The sequence below is a fragment of the Capra hircus genome, chromosome 6 (genome assembly GCF_001704415.2).
Source record: "Capra hircus breed San Clemente chromosome 6, ASM170441v1, whole genome shotgun sequence".
In the NCBI taxonomy this organism is placed as follows: Eukaryota; Metazoa; Chordata; class Mammalia; order Artiodactyla; family Bovidae; genus Capra; species Capra hircus.
In genome coordinates this window covers 70,113,331-70,135,933 of record NC_030813.1, presented here as the reverse complement: position 1 = coordinate 70,135,933, position 22,603 = coordinate 70,113,331, and the positions used below count along the sequence as shown (strand labels likewise).

The window sequence follows — 22,603 nt, the reverse complement described above, 5'->3', positions numbered from 1 at the left end:
GCTAGAACACAGGAAACAAAGGAGATAGTTCTTTGAAATGAGATTGGCAAGCTCAGTAGGGACAAAAAGGATTATAGAGAGATTAGAGTGAAACTGGGGAGAGTAGTTAGGAGCTGTTGGAACAGTAAAGATGAGATGATAGTGGCCTGGTGTAGGGTGATAGACTTTAGATAAAGGAGATATTACAATTCTGGCTGTAAGCCATCAAATTTAGCAACTTTTGTATGAGGTATGGCAGAACATTGCCTCGGTCACTTTTGCCATCTCATTTCCCAGTTGTGTTATTTTTTGTTTTCTTTTGGTCTTTGTTTTGGCTTTGTGAGCGGTGAGGTCAGAGATCGGTGGCTGCCCTTACTATTGACTTGAGACTGTCATGATGACATACTTGCATTTCCTGTTCTGCTGCCACAGGGCAGCTAAGTATGACAAGAGAACAGTGGCTACTCCACAAGATCCTGGCTTTCCCACAAGATCGTAGATTTTGAAGTGAGGACCTTTGTACCCTTTAGCTACGAGATGTGTGGTGTTTGACAGTGATCTGTTCATTAGATTTGAGGAAAAGACTGCTTTTTTACATTTTTACTCTTAAAGCGGAATTGTCTACATAAGGACTGAAATTTCCTCAAAGATCTGGAGAAATGATTTTCTTCCGGACGCTCTTTTCCATTCTACATCTAGTAAGTGAAGTTTACTTAGCGTTGAGTTGGTTGGACTATTTTAACTTACTTTTGTTTTTTGATTGATAAGAAGTGAATCTGTGTGTCTGTATCTCTGTCTGCCTCATCTGTCTGTCTGTCTGTCTGCTTCCTGCAAGAGTAACTGGTTTTATTTTCTTTCGTCATGCATTGTAATTACAGTGGAGTCCTTGATTAGTCCAGTGAAGGAGTTCCTATGTATCCAGCCTTCTTTCTCTGCCCTTTCTAAACTATCCAATTATGTTGGAGGTGGGAGGGAAGCTCATGAGGGAGGGAATATATGTATGCATATAGCTGATTCACATTATTATATAGCAGAAACTAATACAACATTGTAAAGCAATTATATTCCAATTAATAAATTAAAATTTGTTTAAAAAATTGTAAATGTTACTTGAAGTTGATATTTTGGCAGTCTCTACTCTAAACCAGTTCAACTGTATATTGCTTCTTAAATGGACATAGTTTATCATCACTGTGTTGCTCATAATGTTATATACATATGAAGCATATTCTAGACTGTATACAGATTAGATATATAAAATCTTTTTTCCTTAGTCTGATACAGATAATGTAAAGTAGTTGAGTTAGATTAGTTGAATCCCTAATTATCAGAAGTAATAACCATGAAGTTTAATTACTATATATTTATAAAACTTTTGCTGCTTAACAACATATGTAATTGCTGAAAATATAATCTTAATAGTTGAAAATTAGTAAAATTCTAATACTAGAATATTATGAAACTGTATAGTGATGAGTGATTATAGTACCTGATTTAAGTAAATTTTTGATTTTACTAGTTTATAAATGAGATTATACTTTCACAGAGCTGGTTGAACTCAAATGTATAGAATTTTGTCACACAGTTAAAATTTTTAGAGTTATATTCTGAGACTCATACATTTATGTCTCCAACTCTAGGGGTTCTGTATCCTCTGGGTACACTTTCAGTTCTATCCTTCCATGAGCCACATTGATATTTAGATGTGTATTAAGGCAGCCAGATGAATTTAAAGCATGATTTTTATGTATTAAAATCTATTAATTTCTTCTTTGATTATGACTTCATCTCCCAAAATAGCTAAAAAGTTGACTCCATTGAGCTCAGAGTTCAGCATTAGAAAATAAGAGCTTTCTTCACTTGCCATTTGTATAACCTATGTGTTCAGATTGAATTGGAAATTTCTGGTTTATATCTCACGCTAGAAAAGTAATGCTCAAAATTCTCCAAGCCAGGCTTCAACAGTACATGAACCATGAACTTCCACATATTCAAGCTGGATTTAGAAAAGGCAGAGGAACCAGAGATCAAACTGCCAACATTTGTTGGATCATTAAAAAAGCTAGAGAATTCCAGAAAACCATCTACTTTTGCTTTATTGACTATGCCAAAGCCTTTGACTGTGTGGATCACAACAAACAGTGGAAAATTCTGAAAGAGATGGGACTACCCAGACCACCTGACCTGCCTCCTGAGAAGTCTGTATGCAGGTCAAGAAGCAACAGTTAGAACTGGACATGGAACAACAGACTGGTTCAAAATTGGGAAAGGAGTATGTCAAGGCTGTATATTGTCACCCTGCTTATTTAACTTATATGCAGAAGACATCATGAGAAATGCTGGACTGGATGAAGCACAAGCTGGAATCGAGATTGCCAGGAGAAATACCAATAACCTCAGATATTCAGATGACACCACCCTTATGGCAGAAAGCAAAGAAGAACTAAAGAGCCTCTTGATGAAAGTGAAAAAGGAGAGTGAAAAAGTTGGCTTAAAGCTCAACATTCAGAAAATTAAGACCATGGCATCCGGTCCCATCACTTCATGGCAAATAGATGAGGAAACAATGGAAACAGTGACAGACTTTATCTTTCGGGGCTCCAAAATCACTGCAGGTGGTAACTGCAGCCATGAAATTAAAAGATGCTTCTTGGAAGAAAAGCTGTGACCAACCTAGACAGCATATTAAAAAGCAGAGACATTACTTTGCCAACAAAGGTCCATCTAGTCAAAGCTATGGGTTTTCCAGTAGTCATGTATGGATGTGAGAGTTGGACTTTAAAGAAAGCTGAGCATCGAAGAATTGATGCTTTTGAACTATGGTGTTAGAGAAGACTCTTGAGAGTCCCTTGGACTGCAAGGAGATCCAACCAGTCCATCCTAAAGGAGATCAGTCCTGAATATTCATTGGAAGGACTGATGCTGAAGCTGAAACTCCAATACTTTGGCCACCTGATGCAAAGAACGGACTCATTGGGAAAGACCCTGATGCTGGGGAAGATTGAAGTTGGGAGAAGAAGGGGACAACAGAGGATGAGATGGTTGGATGGCATGACTGACTCAATCCCAACATGAGTTTGAGTAAGCTCCGGGGGCTGGCAATGAACAGGGAAGTCTGGCGTGCTGCAGTCCATGGGGATCTCAAAGAATCAGGTACGACTGAGCCACTGAACTGAACAGAACTAATGTTCATATGTGTTATCATATTGACAGGAAAATAAAATTCTTTCGAGTCTATAGATTTGTATGGGTTGAGTGTCTCAGAGTCCAGAATATCCAAAACTGAGTTTGTATTCTTCTCCCGAAATCAGCTCTTAAGTGCAGCCTTCCCCTTCTCAGTTGATGGCAGACCTGGTATCCTGTTTGCTTAGAGTAAGAAAAGTCTTTTGACACATCCTTGATGTCCCTATTTTTCTTTCACTGCATCTAATCTATCAAGAAGTAAATCTCTTGACTCTGTCTTAAAGAAATATCCAAAATCTGACCGCTTTTTGCCATCTCTGTACTGCTGGTGTGAGTTGTCCTTGTCTCTCTTCTGCCTTATATTTCATACTTTTCTTCACCCTGCTCCCACCTTTGCTTCTCAACCTTTACAGTCTTTTTGGTACATCTGCCACAGTGATTCTTTTAAAACACAAATCAGATCATGTCTCTTTTCTGTCAGAACTCCCCATCTTCAGAATTAAAGTTCCTTTTAATGGCCTGTAAGACCCTACCTGATGTGGCCCATTATTATTTCTGTGACTTCTGCCGTTCTTCACTTGTTTACCCTAGCCTAGTCATACGCCTCCTTTTTATTCACTGAATTATTCTAGGCACAATTCTGGCTTTGCACTGTTTGGTTCCACTTTCTGAAATATCCTTCTGCCCCAGATATCCAAATGGCTAGCTCCTTCACCTTCTTCAAATCTTTCACAATTATCTTAATGAGTCCTATTCTCCTTTCTACTTAAAATTTAAACTCATCTACCTCCCCTTACTCTGTACTTCTCTTTTTTCATAGTGCTTCCTCTGTCAGAATGTGAGATAAGCCACACTTGGTAAAGAGTACAAACTTTAGCAAAGAGGAAAACTCTCAAACTTTGTTGACAGAAATAAAGTTTTAAAACTTTCTTCCATTTTTTTGTAGTAGTTGTTCTACCTATAAAATGTGAATCCAGAAAACTTTGCTATTTTTTTCCCTTAAAAACTTTGTAATTGCATTTGACCTTTGGGCATAAGCGACCCTGAGAACAGGTTGTTTTACGTGAGGCAAATAAACCCAGAAAATTTGCTTTCTTGAGATAGCATATCTAGTTGACATCTGAACCAGGGTTAGAATTCAGGCATTCTGTTTCTCCATTGTGTTGCTCTTTCTATTTTCACCACAGTAACTTCTTTGTGCCTTTCAACCTTTGTGTTACCTGCATGGATTCCTGGCCTCATGCTTGCCCATATTAGCTCCAACTGTTTAATTTTTCCTGGCTTTCCTGAGGGGCTTCTCTGGTGGCTCAGAAGGTAAAGAATCTGCCTGCAGTGTGGCAGACCAGGGTTCAATCCCTGGGTTGGGAAGACGCCTAGAGAAGAGAATGGCTACCCACTCCAGTATTTGTGCCTGGAGAATTCCTTGGACAGAGAAGCCTGGTGGGCTTCCTGAACCCAGCACCTCTCTGTGTACCCTGTTTCCTCCACATTACCCCTGACCTTGAAGAGGCTGGCAGGAAGTTGGAATAGCTTTGACAGTTAACATTAGTTTTATCATTGGCTGTTTTATTTGCTAAGCTGTTTGAAGAGGGTGTTTGTGAAGTCATTGTGATCTGGACTTTCTCTAGTTTATCATTATCTATAAAAAGTGAAAGTGAAGTCTTTCAGTCGTGTCTGACTCTTTGCAACCCCATGGACTGTAGCCTACCAGCCTCCTCCATCAATGGAATTTTTCAGGGGAGAATACTGGAGCGGGTTGCTATTTCCTACTCCAGGGGAACTTCCCGACCCAGGGATCAAACCCAGATCTCCCACATTGCAGGCAGACGCTTTACTTTCTGAGCCACCAGGGAAGCCCTCCATCATTATCTATAGTGGACATTAATGATAATATTGTCAACTTTATTAGAAGTGATAACCGTAATAAAAACATAGTATATATTTGCATTGTTTTATAAAAATAAAAGCAGTTAAACATATGGAGTTTATGAAATGCATTGTTGGTGGTTTATGTATGTGAATTCATTTAATGACTTAGAGGTTATTATTATCCTTGGTATATAAATAGGGAAACTGAGGCTCAGAAAAAGTAACTAACTTGCTCAGAGTGACACATCTAGAAAAGGCAGTGTCAAGATTTCAGTCCAGGCAATCTGGCTCCAGAGTCTTGTTTGCTTAATTGCTTTTTTTGAACCAGAGCAGCAAACTCAAGTGTTCTCTATATAATTCATCAACAGAAATACTTACAGGAAAATCCTACATATGTGGGGATTTTAGATACAAATGTGAAAAGCTCAAAACCAGATTTTTCCCCCTAGATCCATATGAGAATGTTAACATTTATTGTGTGTTATTTTTTAATACATTCTTGTAGTTTATCAGCATTTTAAAATTTATTTGGCTATGCTGGGTGTTGTAGCTTGTGGGATGTTTAATTGCAGCATGTGGAATCTTATAGTTGCAGCATGCAAACTCTTAGTTGCTACATGTGGGATCTAGTTCCCTGACCAGATATTGAACCTCAGGCCCCCTACATTGGGAGCGTAGAGTCTTAGCCACTGGACCACCAGGGAAGTCCCACGTCTTGTTTTTAACTTTATAATTTCTGTTTGATGGAAAAAGTTTTTTCCCTCCAGTTCTCAAATGTTTTCTCAATTTAGAGTTTCTAGTTCAAAGAGATAAATGTTTTCTTTGCTTACAGAGAAAGTTATTAGAGGCATTGTCCAGTAGTAGAAATTACCCAGGCTTGGGTTCAGGAGAATAAGGCTGTAGGCTAGATCTTACATGTTGATTAGTTATGATACCCAAATTATTTGCATTCTATGCATCAGTTTGTTCATTTGTAAAATTAAATATTTGGACCAAATGATGGTCGTGGTCTCTTTTAGCTCTCAGATTTAGAGATTCTATTGTTGTGGAATTAGGATTTTTTTTTTCTATTTAATTTCCAAATTCTTTATAATTTATATAGCATATATTTATACATACTTTTAAAATCCTTGAAGTATGCTCTGAAATACACTTTAAACTAGTAGAATTATCTTGAAATCTAAACATGTCAATTGTGTGTATATTTCCTTAGGCAAGGTTAAAAATAAAAAACTCCTTTATCTACTTTTTTTCAGGTTTAATACTTTTTCTAATTCTAATAAAAGCATAAAGATTATTAGAAATTGAAAAGTAGTATTTCCCAGTGAAGCAGAAAGTAAGTCATCTGTTATCACCAAGAGGAAAAGGTCATTTAATATTTCGATATATTTGTCCCTAATAAAATATTTGGTTTAAAGTACATATGAGTAATTATTGAAGTTCTGGAGAACATGAAATTGTGAAAGTGAAATACCACCCATAATATTATTGCCTAAGATTAATCACTATTTTGATAAACTTTTTCTGTTTTTATGTTTATGTACATATTTTTGTTAAAAAATTGAGACCATACTTATAAAGTACTTTGTATTCCGCATTCTTCATTTACTATACTGGGAACATTTGCCAATGTTATTACAGGTTCTTACATAGTCTGAAGTATTAGGCTCTATTAGATTTCCAAGAACAGAAACACTCAGGGGTCCTTTCGTAGTGCAGATTTTTTGTAAGACTGCATGGAGACTTAAGAAGACAGGAAACTTTGCGATTGCATAGCCAGACTTCAAGGAGACTGGAATATTATTGTTTTGGATAATTGAGTGCAGCTCTGGTGATGAAGTTATTGTGTCATTTTTCTCAGCAGCTTGTGTCCGTTGGTCTAGTGGTCTGTCACAGCGACTTACCTTTCAGTTCTAGCTTCTGCTGTTGCCACGAACTGGCAGACCTTTTTTTCCTTTTATCTTAACAGTTTCTGCTTACTGTTGGCTTCAGCCTATTCCTTTTTTTAAATTTGTTTTAACCTGTACTTACTCATAACTTTACTATATCTTGGCTTTTCAGCTTCTTGTTACCATCTGTTGTTTCTTTCTCAGATACATCAAGAAAGAGGATCAAATTGAATTAGTTAATGTTGTCCAGGTTGGGTAGCCCTGGCCATCCCACAGCCCAGGAGCTAGTTATTCTTAAAGCAAATGCCCATTTGTGATCTAATTCACCAGAGTTCAGGGGGATCCTAATAAGACATGCAGAGCAACAGGTTACTCTTCAAGTGTAAATGGTTTTGAGCTGTGTAGTATCTTTCAGATTAGTGTATCATAATTAATTTCATACAATTGTCGTCTTTCTACTGCTTTAAAACTTTCACTGTTAAAAGTAGCACTGCACTCAGAAACAAGGAAAATAAACACAGCACAAAACAAAATTGAACTCAGATTGTTATACTTCATTTATTTAAAAGGCAGAATTCACTGAGTTCAAAACATATTTTAATTCAAAATAACAGTGCATCTAAGAGATATTAATATGAGGAGATACAGGAACACAGCAGAATTAAAAATCACAGTTAAAAAGGATGAGATTATATGGACTAGAACTACAGAAAAGGTTGAAATGCATCCAGGAAAGCTGATTAGTGAACCCCAAACTTCTTTTTTACTTGTGATAACATACCTAGTTAATACCAAATAAAAGATTCAAATATAAGAAATTATGTTGATGTTGTTATATGTTATAAAATACTTTTAGTATATTTGCTTATATATCTACTGAAAAATAGATCCTATTTTAAGAAACAACAAATGAAACAAAATGTGTTTAGATCTCCCTCACCAAAATAACACTTCCCTGGTGGTCCAATGGTTAAGACGCTGAGCTCCTAACGCAGGTGGCCCAGATTTGGTCTTTCCTCAGGAAACTAGATCCCACATGCCACAACTAAGACCCAAGGCAGCCAAATAAATAAATATTTAAAACAAAACAAAAAAACAGAAAAACACTGCATAATACTTGGTTATTCATTAACATATCTGTGCCACTGTAATGAATTTTTTTAAGACCCTTTGTGTGTATGTGCACTCAGTTGTATCTGACTGTTTGTGACCCCATAAGTGGTAGTCCAGGCTCCTCTCTCCATGTACTATCAAATTGTGTGCTTGAAGGGTTTATGATTTTGTAAGGTTTTCTCTTTTACATTCTAGATCATATGCTATGTGTATGTTTTTGTATTTTTTGCTTAACAGTATATTATATGTGCTTTCCATATTATTAGTTTGCAACTTCATTTTTAATAGTTGTCTAGTATTCTATTATGTTGAGATACTGTAGTAGTTTACTTAATATTCTCCATATTTTATTTTGTTTATTTTTCTCTATTGTGAATAAACTTTCAGGAAACTTAATTGTGCATATAATTTTATTCACATTTCAGATTATTTTTTAGGCAAGATCCCTGAAAGGAAAACTTACTGTACCAAAAGTATAAATATTTTTAATGCCAAATTAATTTCTGGAATGGCTGTAATAATTTATAGTTCACTCTCAGTACATGGATATTTTCCATCTTAAGACCTTCTTGCCAACATAAAATGTTTTTTAGTTTTATCTCATCTGTTAGTTTCTGTAGCTAACTAAATTAAGATGCCACCCATCTTGAATTATATCTTAAAATTATTAAGTGCTGCTTCCAGTTTTTTGGATTAATAAAATATTAGGTTATTAGGTTGAATTCAGCTTCCTATCCATTATTCTTCTTTCAAGCATATTATTATTTTAAGAAATTTGACCTTTTTATTACTGTCCATGGCCAATTATACCTTGACTTAGAATAAAGTAGATTATTATATTTAAAAACCTCAAACTTGAAGGAACATAATGGATAAAAGGAGTAATTTCTAATGCTGTCAATTTAAATTGAAACATATGTCACTTTCATTGCTAACAAACCTTACCTCCTGCCAAACTTAAAGTGAAAAAACCAGCCCCTCTCCCCAACCCTCCTGCTGAACTAGAGCTAAGGTAGTATCAAAACTAAGTAACTTATGTCACATCAAAATCATTAAAGATGGTATTCTGTAGTTAGCAAACATGAAGTATGTGGCGTTTCTTGTCCATTTAATAAAAAAGGATGGTTTCATTAAAACTTTATCTGACAATATTGCTTTGGTTGGTGTAGAATAGATTTAAAAAGCAAAGCTTTGGCAGAAATAAAAGGCATAGCAAAGAAAGTATTTGCTGTAAGTAAAGTGGCCCTTAGAAAGCATCACTACAAACAAAGCTAGTGGAGGTGATGGAATTCCAGGTGAGCTATTTCAAATCCTGAAAGATGATGCTGTGAAAGTGCTGCACTCAATATGCCAGCAAATTTGGAAAACTCAGCAGTGGCCACAGGACTAGAAAAGGTCAGTTTTCATTCCAATCCCAAAGAAAAGCAATGCCAAAGAATGCTCAAACTACCACACAATTGGACTCATCTCACACGGTAGTAAAGTAATGCTCCAAATTCTCCAAGCCAGGCTTCAGCAATACGTGAGCCATGAACTTCCAGATGTTCAAGCAGGTTTTAGAAAAGGCAGAGGAACCAGAGATCAAATTGCCAACATCCGCTGGATCATGGAAAAGGAAGAGAGTTCCAGAAAATCATCTTGCCTTCTTGACTATGCCAGAGCCTTTGACTGTGTGGATCACAATAAACTGTGGAAAATTCTGAAAGAGATGGGAATACCAGACTACCTGACCTGCCTCTTGAGAAACCTATATTCAGGTCAGAAAGCAACAGTTAGAACTGGACATGGAACAACAGACTGGTTCCAAATAGGAAAAGGAGTACGTCAAGGCTGTATATTGTCACCCTGCTTATTTAACTTCTATGCAGAGTACATCATGAGAAACGCTGGACTGGAAGAAGCACAAGCTGGAATCAAGATTGCTGGGAGAAATATCAATAACCTCAGATATGCAGATGACACCACTCTTATGGCAGAAAGTGAAGAGGAACTAAAAAGCCTCTTGAAAGTGAAAGAGGAGAGTGAAAAAGTTGGCTTAAAACTCAAGATTCAGAAAACGAAGATCATGTCATCCGGTCCCATCACTTCATAGGAAATAGATGGGGAAACAGTGGAAACAGTGTCAGACTTTATTTTTGGGGGGCTCCAAAATCACTGCAGATGGTGATTGCAGCCGTGAAATTAAAAGACGCTTACTCCTTGGCAGGAAAGTTATGACTAACCTAGATAGCATATTCAAAAGCAGAGACGTTACTTTGCCAACAAAGGTCTGTCTAGTCAAGGCTGTGGTTTTTCCAGTGGTCATGTATGGATATGAAAGTTGGACTGTGAAGAAAGCTGAGCACCAAAGAATCGATGCTTTTGAACTGTGGTGTTGGAGAAGACTCTTGAGAGTGCCTTGGACTGCAAGGAGATCCAACTGTCCATTCTAAAGGAGATCGGTCCTGGGTGTTCTTTGGAAAGAATGATGCTAAAGCTGCAACTCCAGTACTATGGCCACCTCATGCAAAAAGTTGACTCATTGGAAAAGACTCTGATGCTGGGAGGGATTGGAGGCAGGAGGAGAAGGAGACGACAGAGGATGAGATGGCTGGCTGGCATCACTGACTCGATGGACGCGAGTCTGAGTGAACTCCAGGAGTTGGTGATGGACAGGGAGGCCTGGCATGCTGCAATTCATGGGGTTGCAAAGAGTTGGACAGAACTGAGCAACTAAACTGAACTGATACCAAATAAGACATTCCCTACTCTGGTAATCAAGTTGTTCGCTAGGAGAAAACATGCTCTGTAAGTAGGACTCAAGGAAAAGAGTGTTTTCAACTATTCTGTTAAGAGCAATCTTATCAGTAGAGAAATTTGGATTACATCCTGGATTGTAGTGGTTTGAGTAATGAATAGGAGGTGAGATAAAGAGATGAATGTGGAAGACTTTTTCAAGACACTGGGTGATGAAGGTAAAGAGATGGATGCCATCATACGTTGAGGGAGAGGAAAATAGGAGTTTAGATTCTCAGGCTGAGTAGACTTAGGCAATTTTGTAAGCTTTGTGTAAGGAGCCCCAAAAGAGGGAGAAATGAGTAGATTGCAGAGGAGACTGAACGAGATGCATCGTAGCAAATGATTAGCTTGCCTCCGTTGAGAAAGATGATATAGTTACTGAAGTGAAGTGACGTTGCTTAGTCATGTCTGACTCTTTGTGACCCCATGGACTGTAGCCTACCAGGTTCCACCATCCATTGGATTTTCCAGGCAAAAATATTGGAGTGGGTTGCCATTTCCTTCTCCAGGAGAGCTTCCCAACCCAGGGATTGAACCCGGGTCTCCCGCATTGTAGGCAGAGACTACCCAGGGAGGTAAATCTAAACATGAAAGGGAGAGAAAGCAAAGCAGCTTTTTATTTCATTGGTCTTTTTCTCTTTGGTTGGAGTTAAGGAACTATGGTTATCTGCAAAAAGAAAAAAAGTGGGTTGTGAGCATAAGGCTGAGCATACAGAGGAGCAGTTGTGAAGTATGGAAAAGGAAGCTGATTATGAATGATTTAAGATTGTTACTGCATTAATCTAACTGAAGTTAGATGTAATTTATGGTGTTTTTTTTTTCCCTAATGTAGCTCCAGTCAGTGGAAATTGAAGGGAAGAATATAAACATTTCCATTGGATTGACAAAAGACCCTCTAGAGGTGCAGAAAATAAAGGGTTCTTTTTGAGTATGGTTAAGTGATTGACTGTGTTCTGGCATGTAAAGAGAAAGTAGAATCATAGGGAGCAGATTTAGAATGGAAAAGCTAGGAGGAGTAGTAAGGAAGAGTGGGTTACAACCAGACACGAGGAAACAAATTTAATAAAAGTGGAAGAAATGAAATGAGTGATGGTTTGGTGATAAGAGGAGAAATTTACAGTTCTGAATTTCAGGATATAATTCTAAGTGTTGATGTTGGTTGCTGATTTAAATAGAAGTGAATTTCCTCAGAATAGATAATGTCAGTTAATAGTTAGATTTTGGTGCTGAATATTGAATTATTTGGGATAAAGACAGGAGTTGTAGAAAGAAAAAACTGTGACATAAATGTCTGTATCCTTAGAGAGTGTGAAGTTATGCAGAAAAGAACATAGCAGATTTGAGACTGCTATCCTTAAAAAGCCTTGTTTGCTGTGTTGGTTTTGGTTGGTGTCTGAGAACTTGTACTTTGGAAGTGTTCCCAGTATGCCCAGAATTGATAAGAATGGCTCACTGTGCCTAAACTGTTTGTCCAAATAACGTGGTTTATACTGAACGTCTGCTTTCCTTCTGGGTGTCTGGAATTTTGGTACATACTAAGTCAAGGGGGCCTATGTGACTAGTCCCTGGTAAAAGCTTTGGTACTGACTCTCTAATGAGCTTTCCTGGTAGACAACATTATATATATGTTGTGAAAACTAGTTTGTGGAGGAACTAAGCACATCCTGTATTATTCATTGAGAAGAGATTCTTGCAGGGTTGTTTCTGGTTTCCTCTAGACTTCACCCCATATCCTTCTTCCCTTTGCTGATTTTGCTTTGTACCCTTCTGCTGTAGTAAATCTAGCTCTGAGTACAACAATACGTTGAGTCCCTTGAGTCTTCCTAGTGAATCATCAAACTGGAGGATGATCTTGGGGATCCTCAACACAGAGGGAGTGACCTGGAATACTGAAAATGATGAGACTTGGAACAATGTGAGAGTCATGTGCATCAGAAGAGAGAACAGTGGAGTGGAAGTTTGCAGTGAGGAGTTAGTGAAATGTAAAACACTTTTCTGGCTTGGAAATTTATTTATTTAGCAAATATTTTGAATATTTGTCAGGCATTGGGCCAGACATTTAGAATATAAAGGCAGTTAAGATATCATGCCTACCTATAACCATCTCACTGATTATCAAGGTAGGGAATTAGGCTTATGAAATTATTATAATGAGACATGATAATTGGCTATGCAAGAGAGAATATAGTCAAGTATTATGAGAACATGGAAGATGGAGTCTGGAAGATGGACTCCAGAGAATGAGCTGTAGTTGAGAATTTCTAAGGAGAGATTGTCATTTCATAGGAGAAAATATACGTATTTAAGGTATCCAAGTAGCAGATCAATAATTAGAGGTTCCAAAGTTAAATATTAAAAGAAGTTTGAAAAGGGTAGGATCTATCATGAAAAGAGGTTCTGAATTGGATGAAGATGAGAGTGCAGGGTAGCAGATTAGAGTCGCTTACTCTGAGTTTTGGCTGTAGATTAGGAATGAGGCGACAGTGATATGAAAGTAGGTCGGGTATGAGTAAAAGAATCCTATTTCAAGATTCCATTTAGACTTAGGTGTAAAGTTTCAGTCCCTTTGCAGAACTTCACCAGATATATTATAAGAATTTCTAAGAACTTTCAAAATTACCTCAATTTATATAAAAGTAAGAATTGGAGGAATTTCCTGGCAGTCCAGTGGTTAGAACTCTGCTGTTTCACTGGCACGGGCCCAGGTTCAATACTGGTCAGAGAACTAAAATCCACCCCATCCCCCACCCCCACACACATGCAAAAGCTAAAAATCGGCCTCATAAATGCTTTCTTCCTTAAAAAATTTCTAAAAAGCTATGCAAGCCTTCCTTTGTAGGACTTTGTGATCATGAAGTGTTACAGAGAAGGTGCTGAATAGTTTGATTTGAATGAATTCTTTTTCTCCAAGATCTAGTAGATTGTAAACTTGTAATATATATGAGTAATACAGGCTAAGTTTGATGTGTTTTATCTTTTTGCCATTCTTTGAAAACAGTTTAAATCTTTTATCACTTCTAAAGCAGTGCTTATTTTAACAGTGATTCAGGACAAAATGTTCAGGTAATAGGAATAGACGTAGATGTAGCTCAACTCAATTCAGTCGCTTAGTCATGTCCGACTCTTTGTGACCTTATGGACTGCAACACCAGGTTTTCCTGTCCATCACCAACTCCCAGAGCTTACTCAAACTCACGTCCATTGAGTCAGTGATGCTGTCCAGCCATCTCATCCCCTGTTGTCCCCTTCTCCTCCTGCCTTCAATCTTTCCCAGCAACAGGATCTTTTCCAGTGAGTCAGTTCTTCGTATCAGGTAGCCAAAGTATTGGAGTTTCAGCTTCAGAATCAGTCCTTCCAATGAATATTCAGGACTGATCTCCTTTAGGATGGACTGGTTGGATCTCCTTGCAGTCTTCTCCAACACCACAGTTCAAAAGCATCAATTCTTCAATGCTCAGCTTTCTTTAAACTCCAACTCTCACATCCATACATGACTACTGGAAAACCCATAGCTTTGACTAGATGGACCTTTGTTGACAAAGTAATGTCTCTGCTTTTTAATATGCTGTCTAGGTTGGTCACAGCTTTTCTTCCAGGAGCAAGTGTCTTAATTTCATGGCTGCAGTTACCATCTGCAGTGATTTTGGAGCCCCCCAAAATCAAGTCTGTCACTGTTTCCATTGTTTCCCCATCTGTTTGCCATGAAGTGATGGAACTGGATGCCATGATCTTAGTTTTCTGAATGTTGAATTTTAAGGCAACTTTTTCACTCTCCTCTTTCACTTTCATCAAGAGGCTCTTTAGTTCTTCTTCGCTTTCTGCCATAAGGGTGGTGTCATCTGCATATCTGAGGTTATTGATATTTCTCCCCGCAATCTTGATTCCAGCTTGTGCTTCATCCAGCCCAGCATTTCGCATGATGTACTCTGCATATAAGTTAAATAAGCAGGGTGACAATATACAGCCTTGATGTACTCCTTTCCCAATTTTGAACCAGTCTATTGTTCCATGTCCAGTTCTAACTGTTGCTTCCTGACCTGCATACATATTTCTCAGGACGCAGGTCAGGTGGTCTGGGTAGTCCCATCTCTTGAAGAATTTTCCACCATTTGTTGTGATCCACACAGTCAAAGGCTTTGGCATAGTTAATAAAGCAGAAATAGATGTTTTTCTGGAACTCTCTTACTTTTTCAATGATCCAGTGGATATTGGTAATTTGATTTATGATTCCTCTGTCTTTTCTAAATCCAGCTTGAACATCTGGAAGTTCATGGTTCACGTACTGTTGAAGCCTGGCTTGGAGAATTTTGAGCATTATGTTGCTTGCATGTGAGATGAGTACAATTGTGCAGTAGTTTGAACATTCTTTGGCATTGCCATTCTTTGGGATTGGAATGAAAACTGACCTTTTCCAGTCCTGTGGCTACTGCTGAGTTTTCCAATTTTGCTGGAATATTGAGTGCAGCACTTTAACAATATCATTTTTAAGGATTTGAAATAACTCAACTGGAATTCCTCATCACCTAGATGTAGCATATGTCTACATTTTCTTTCAAACATCTAGTGAACTGATAGGTAGTAAGTATTGAATAGTAATTAAGACAGTTTTTGGTAACACTTTGTCAGTCTTCACTTTCTTCTTTGTTTCTTCTCTCTTTCCTTGTACTTACCTTTTCCAACTTTTCCCTGCATTTTTCCTTCTTACTTTTATTGCTTATGGCTACGAAGGACACTTGTTAAAATCCACAGCTACTGCTTGTCTCCAACAGCAACATTCAAAGCTAGGGAAAAAGTCATCTATTAAAGTAATATGTTTTGAAGTTAGTTTTTAAGGTGTTAATGGTAGCTTAAATTAAAGCAACCATTTTCTTTTCTTTTATTTATATACTGCTGGTTATTCAGCCTCTTTTCTAAAGTAAAGCAAGACTCACTTCAGGTAGAACAGCTGATCGCATTTGTTGTGAATAATTCCAGCTTTCAGATGAAAATTAGAATTTTTAGAAAACTTATATCTGCCACTGTGAGCTTGACAACATCCCAAAACTTTTGATGAGATTGGTAGTTAATAGTGTGATGATTCTGATATCACACAATGACATGTATCAACATTTGGAAATCCGTATCACTCAATCTACCAGTGTTTTCCAAGGTAGAGATACATGAACTTAAAGAATCAGGTGTGGGTAAAGAAAAAAGAAAGCTAGTTAAAAAAAAGATACACAGTGGATTTTAATTTAACAAAGTATTAAAAGTTCATTGATAAAATTTTTTCCGCCTTGCAAAAAATTCTTAATAAGCTACCACTTATCAAGTGTTGTTATAATAGCAAAGAGTATACACAATTTTTCAACTACATATCTGGTGAAACTCAATTTTCTTAATAAACATTAACCAAAAGAGCTTGGGGGATTACCTGCTGGCTCAAGTGGTAAAGAATCCATCTGCCAATGCAGGAGACATGAGTTCCATCTCTCAGTTGGGAAGATCCCTTGCAGTAGGAAATAGCAACCCCCTTCAGTATTTTTGCCTGGAAAATTTCTGTGGACAGAACAGCCTGGCAGGCTGCTGTCCATGGCGTTGCAGAGTCAGACACGACTGAGCACTCACACACACAAAAGAGCGTGTCACTACTGACTGAATGCAGAAAGAGAGGTAAAAATTCATCTGTCTCCCATCGTTGGACATTAAAGAGATGTGTGAAGATATCACTAAATTAACGTTTTTGGCTTTGAAAAAGACATGTCATACAAACATTTTCATTAGCATACAGTGGACTCATTTATGAAAAAATATTTTGAATGTTTTAGGGGTTTCGGTTCTAATGTATAATCCAAAATAGTGATAAATATAAATTGCATAAACTTAAGTTCAGTGAAGTCCTCAAGGGTTTAAGAGAGCAAAGACGTCCTGACACCAGATGTTTAAATATAGCAGAGTGCAAATGGAAAGGGTGCCTGGACATCATGGCTCGATCTGCCTGTAATCACGAAGTACTTGATTCAAATCTAAATGTCTTTTAAAGACTTTTAAAAGGAAAGCAAATTTTTGTTGGGATTCACTCCTGTGGGCTGGGAAGGCTCCAAGCTCTTCAACAGCAGTATCTTTTTGACACTCTTTATAGGTATTCTTGTTCAGAAGGTGGGAAACCACAAGTGAGGAAAAATCATTGGCACCAAGTTAAAGGCTGGTGGCAGAGCTAAGCAGTCCCATCTATTGTGAACACGTCATTCTTTTAGGGGCCAGATGAAGAAAGAAGGGTTATTATCTGTTCTTAAGACACATCAAAAGTATGACTGAAGAGGGGAGTGCCTAAGGAAAGTCCTTGTAACTGCTAGTTGTTACTCAGAAGAATAACTACTAGCTTGACTTAAAAGGAACCTTGACTTACAGGAACAGCAGGGCAATTAGTTGGTAGTGCTCCCTGGATAAAGCATCAACACCCAGCCACTCAGCCCTATTGTAGGGGATATCCAGTCTTGGGAAAGAAAGGAAATTGATGTTTATACTCATGCTGGACTGCTCCCTCCAACATAGCATATTACCTAGCAAACTATTGGTATTTGATAAAATTCTGTTTTAAATATTTAAATATATTAAATATTAATGGCTGAAGATGGTAGGGGAAGACACTTATCTTTAGGAGACTTGGAGGTATCTGGTTGTTGCTTTTCTAAAAAAATTTCAAAACCAGTTGGAAGGAGATGGTTAATTGCAATAATAAACGTGATTGAAATGAAACCTATTGATTGAAGGAGAAAGTCATCAGACAAAAGGAGATGACACAAGAGATGGAAATGTATAATTTAGAAGCCAATACTCAGTAAATATTTGTTGAATTATATCTTCTCTAAGAGAAATAGATGAAAAGGAAGTCCATTATCCAGAGACCTCAGAACTATCGGCAAGCACTGTATACCTTTTCCTCGTGCTGGGACCTTTGCAATTGGAGGTGAATTATCTATAGGGACAATCTCAGGTAGAACCACATTGTTCTGAGGCCCCCATATTGAAAAATAGGTTTAACTCAGAGTCTTGGAAAGAGAATATCACCAATACCAGAGTTACATTAAATAGTAATGGTTTACGTTTAGTGTGAAGAGAACTTTGTCTTGGACCTAGGTAATTGTATTGTAGTTTTTCCCATAAATAGTATCCATTGTTTATAAAGACATATTGATGTTATTTCAATGCTACTATTAAATAATTTTTGAAAGTACTTTAAGATGATGACAGGATGGTCTCTGATGCCACCATCTAGATGTTGTGGAGAAGTCTAGGTCATGATGCAAATGATAGCCTGACCCACAGAAGTGCTGTGATTGATTTGCACACGATTTTAAAGGTGGGAAATTTTGCATAGAGGTCTGGTTTTCTAGCTTCTCCTAGAAGAAGAAAGTCATACAGACTGTCAGCGTTAGGCCTGCATTCTAGTGTGACAGTAGTCAGCTGGATCTGACTCATACATTCACACAATACCTGGCCAGTCTCCACCACCCCTTACAGCCTTAAGACGGACTACCTACTTAATTTCTCTCTGTGGCTTCACTGATGGTTGAGTCAGAAACCTTGGCCAGCTCTTTCATACAGAATATCCCAGGGGATCCCTCTTACCAGTGCCAGCTATTTAAGATGCAGTCTTGTGTGTTCAAGACTGGCTGCTAAGACAGTGTATTTTAAGCATTTTCTTCACGAGAAAAAAAATACGTGAGGTGATGGATATGAACTAGTGAGCTTAACTGTGGTAATCATTTCACAGTGTAGGCATGTATCAAATCATTTGGTTGTATATCTTAAACTAATACAGTTTTATATGCCAAGTAAATCTCAGTAAAACTGGAAAAAAGATTTGGCTCCAGAATCCAGTAAAAAATTACCATATATAAACACCTCAATTTTATTTCCACGGTGCAATCTGCTGTTACCAATGTGTCTATGAGTGTGTTTTTTTCTTTCCTGCTAACTTATGCAAAGAAATAGTCAAGTGCCCAGTCAATCTTCATGATCTGTGCAAACATTTAAAAGCTTAAAGATGTTAAAATGTACTACCTTGGTTTCATTTCTTTGGAAATATGTATAGCAAATGTCTTAGTATTTGAAAGTTAAAGTAGCCATGTTGTTCCAAATATTTTTAACATTCTCTAGGTATAATAGCAGTAGATATGCTGGTCTTAGAAAATGTTATTTGCATTCTTAGACAAGTAACTATTTTGTTGAGTATTAACAAAATGCTGTTGACCTAAAGAGTAATTAATAGCAGAAATTTTAGCTTTCTGTTACTTAATTGCAAGAATCTTGGTAATTTTGACAAAATTGGACAGTTGTGTTGTTTTCCGTTTCATTAATATTTGGCTCACAAAGATAACTCCAAGAAAAGTGATGTCTATATATATTCTTAACCTCTTGTATAAAAGTTTTGATTCAGCTGCAGAATTGTTTTTTGTATTTCATAAATTGCTAATTATGTCTTAAGCTTCTATTGTTATTCTGTGTATAAAGTTATAAAGTTGTGCTCTTATTTACTTGACCTTTTATTAAGTTAAGTGGTTTATTTTTTGTAACAGTGACATATAATAACATATTTTTCTTTTTTTTTTTTTTAAATATAGATTTGGACTGAGCAACAAATTTGAATCAGAATTCCCCTCTTCATTAACTGGAAAAGTGAGTGTCAATTATTTAGACATTATTTATATACCTCAAAAATAGTCTTTTCCTAACAAATTAGAAAAAAATTTATGTTAGAGAGACATGTTTATTGACATTAATATTTCAGTATTGTTTGTTATTTCTTAAAATTTTTCTTTAGGTAGCTCCTGAAGAATTTAAAGCCAGCATCAACAGAGTTAACAGTTGTCTTAAGAAGAATCTTCCTGTTAATGTACGTTGGCTACTTTGTGGCTGCCTTTGTTGCTGCTGCACTTTAGGTTGCAGTATGTGGCCAGTTATTTGCCTCAGTAAAAGAGTAAGTTGAACTATATATTTTAATTTAAATTTAGAAGTAGACAAGCGAGATCTTGCACTATCTAGTTTTTATTTTTTGTATTGAATGAGTCACTATTCTGAATAATAAAAATAATTTGATCCAGTAGAGAAGTGATTGATCATATACTGTTATATTCAATAGCTATCTAAAAATAACATGTAATTTTTATGATATAAGACATTACGTTAGAATAGAGTACAGCCTTATCTATATATCCATTGATGATGGTAATTGAAAATTTGTATTAGGGTCTGCCACTTATCTCTGTGACCACCTAGAATGTGTTTCCTAACCTCTTTAAACTCTAGTTGACATATCTGTAAAATGGCAATATTTACCTCCCTACTAAATAGGACTGTTGTAAGGATGAAATAGTGTTTGTAAAGGTTTTAGCTGATAGTTCAAAGTAAGTCTAATAAATATTGATAGCATTGTTACTGATCTATAAGATAGTACCTCAGAGAAAAATGGTGCAATGCTTGTTTTTATTTATTAAAATTGTGGAAAATTTGATTTTCTCTTTTTATTTAAAGAGTTTTTGTTGCTGTTATTTTACAAGTTTCCTGTGATGAAATAGTAGTCTTATAATCTGAAAAAAATGATCTGATGGTGGTAGTGGTTTAGTTGCTAAGTTGTGTCTGACTCTTGCGACCCCATGGGCTGTAACCCTCCAGGATCCTCTGTCTGTGGGATTTTCCAGGCAAGAATACTGGAGCAGGTAGCCATTCTTTCTCCAGGGAATCTTCCTGACCTAGGAATCAAACCCAGGTCTCCTGAAGTGCAGATGGATTCTTTACTGACTGAGCCACCAGGGAAGGCGAACAAATGATCTAAAGACTAATAATTTTGACTGCTTATAATAAAAAATTTCCAAGATGTGGGTAGAGGTATGGCAAATTAGTACAGATTGAATGTTACATTTTTTTGTTATAAAGCTTTAAAAAATTATGGTAATTATATGTATAAAGATGAAATACATTGGAAGTGAACGAATAGTTTTGTGTGGCTACATTTCATTTTGTTATCAAATAATCATAAGAAATATAGAAAAGCAAATTTTATTTGTTCTTTTTTGTCTTAAAAAATAAGATGTATATTCTACTGGAAAAGGTTTTTAACCAGTGCATTTTATTGATAGGAAGCAGATACTGCCTTGTAATAGAATTGCTATTGTAATATTTAATTTTTTATATTCCAAGAATATTTCTTTTTTCCCTCCATATAGTACTCACCAGATCATCTTCCTACCATAGATTAAAAGAAAAAAATCTGATTTTTCCTGTATCCACAGTTGAATTTGTAGCTCTTGTAGGTAGATCCCCTCATTCCCTCCTACTCTTTGGGCATTTCCAATGCTTATGTGACGGCTGTAACTTCCTTGCTTGGTTGGTTGCTGTTATTTAACCCAAGGAATTAAAGACTATTATTACTATAGAAACCTTTGAAACAGTTTTTTTTATTTTTTTAATGAATAAACAAGATATTGTAATGTGTGCACAGTGTAGGATTTAGAAAACAAAAGAAACTTCCTACCCTTTTCCATGCATTCTTAGTAACAAGATCATATTTTGGATGCTTTCATTGAATTCTTTCTTATTTGAGACATAAGGTAGATTGACTTTTTTAGGTTATTTCAGTCTGTAGTTTCAGAAAGTATATTTCATTCAACTTTGTATTATTACCTCTGAAGTCTTTCTTGTATATATGTTTATGATTTAATTTTATGTGGACTCTGCTGTCCAGTAGGCATAAACAAATGATGATTACTGGTTAAAAAACTGTTTCCCTGTCATGGGTATAAGCTGTTACATAATTGGAGAGAGTGACCTTTCTTGCATATATGAAGGGTGTTAGAGGCCCTGAAAAAAGGGATGCTTTGTCAGATGGGGGTGAGATTTAAAGCTGGGATTTTTAACCTTTTATTTATCATTTTATTTGCCCTTTTCATCTTACAAAATAAGACAAAGTAAGCTATAAAATATAAATAAGACCACATGATATTAAACTCAAGATGGACCCATAGAAATCAATAGAACAGAACCGATACGTAGAAATCTGAGAAGCATTCTCTTGTATGGATATAATTTGTTTATCCATTTGCCAATTGAAGGACATCCTTTGTGAGATATTTAACTTGCAAATATATTTTTCCAGTCTTTAATTGTTTTTTCATTCTCTTATGTCTTTGGCAGAGCAAAAATTTTTTATTTTGATTAAGTCCAGTATATTAAATTTTTAAAAATTGTGTGTTTGTCATCATATCTAAGAATTCTTTGCCTAAATTAGGGTCACATTTTTCTCCTATGATCTTTTCTGTATTTTATGACCCATTTTGAATCCATATTTGTATGGGTGTGAGATAACAGGTCAAAATTCATTTTTTACATATGACTTCAAGTTTTCCAGGATGTTTTGTTGAAAAAAGTATCCTTTTCCTGTAAATTGCCATTGTATATTGTCAAAAGCCAGTCAACCATATTTATGTGGATCTATTTCTGGACTCTATTGATTTTTATGTGTCTATCTTGATTTTAATACCATGTGGTCTCATTTGTAATAATTTATAGCTTTATAGTATATGTATTTGCTATAGTGCTAGTTGTTGTTTAGTTGCTAAGTCATGTCTGACTCTTGCACCCCCATGGACTGTAGCACGTCAGGCTCCTTTGTCCATGGGATTTCCTAGGCAACAATACTGGAGTGGATTTCTATTTCCCTCTATCTTCCCAACCCAGGGATTGAACCCGAGTTTCCTGTACTCTCAGGCAGATCCTTTTCCGTGGAGCTACCAGGGAAGCCCCGCTATAGT

At 36.5% G+C, this 22,603-nt stretch overlaps 1 protein-coding gene across 1 annotated transcript in view; it reads left to right on the top strand.

Moving 5' to 3' along the window:
- Nucleotides 1–22,603, top strand: part of CHIC2 (cysteine rich hydrophobic domain 2) — a 58,085-nt gene that overhangs the window by 10,133 nt on the left and 25,349 nt on the right. The window contains exons 2-3 of the mRNA XM_018049459.1: nucleotides 19,418–19,472; nucleotides 19,618–19,773. Coding sequence (XP_017904948.1) covers nucleotides 19,418–19,472; nucleotides 19,618–19,773 — 211 coding nt within the window. The remainder of the gene's footprint in view (nucleotides 1–19,417; nucleotides 19,473–19,617; nucleotides 19,774–22,603) is intronic.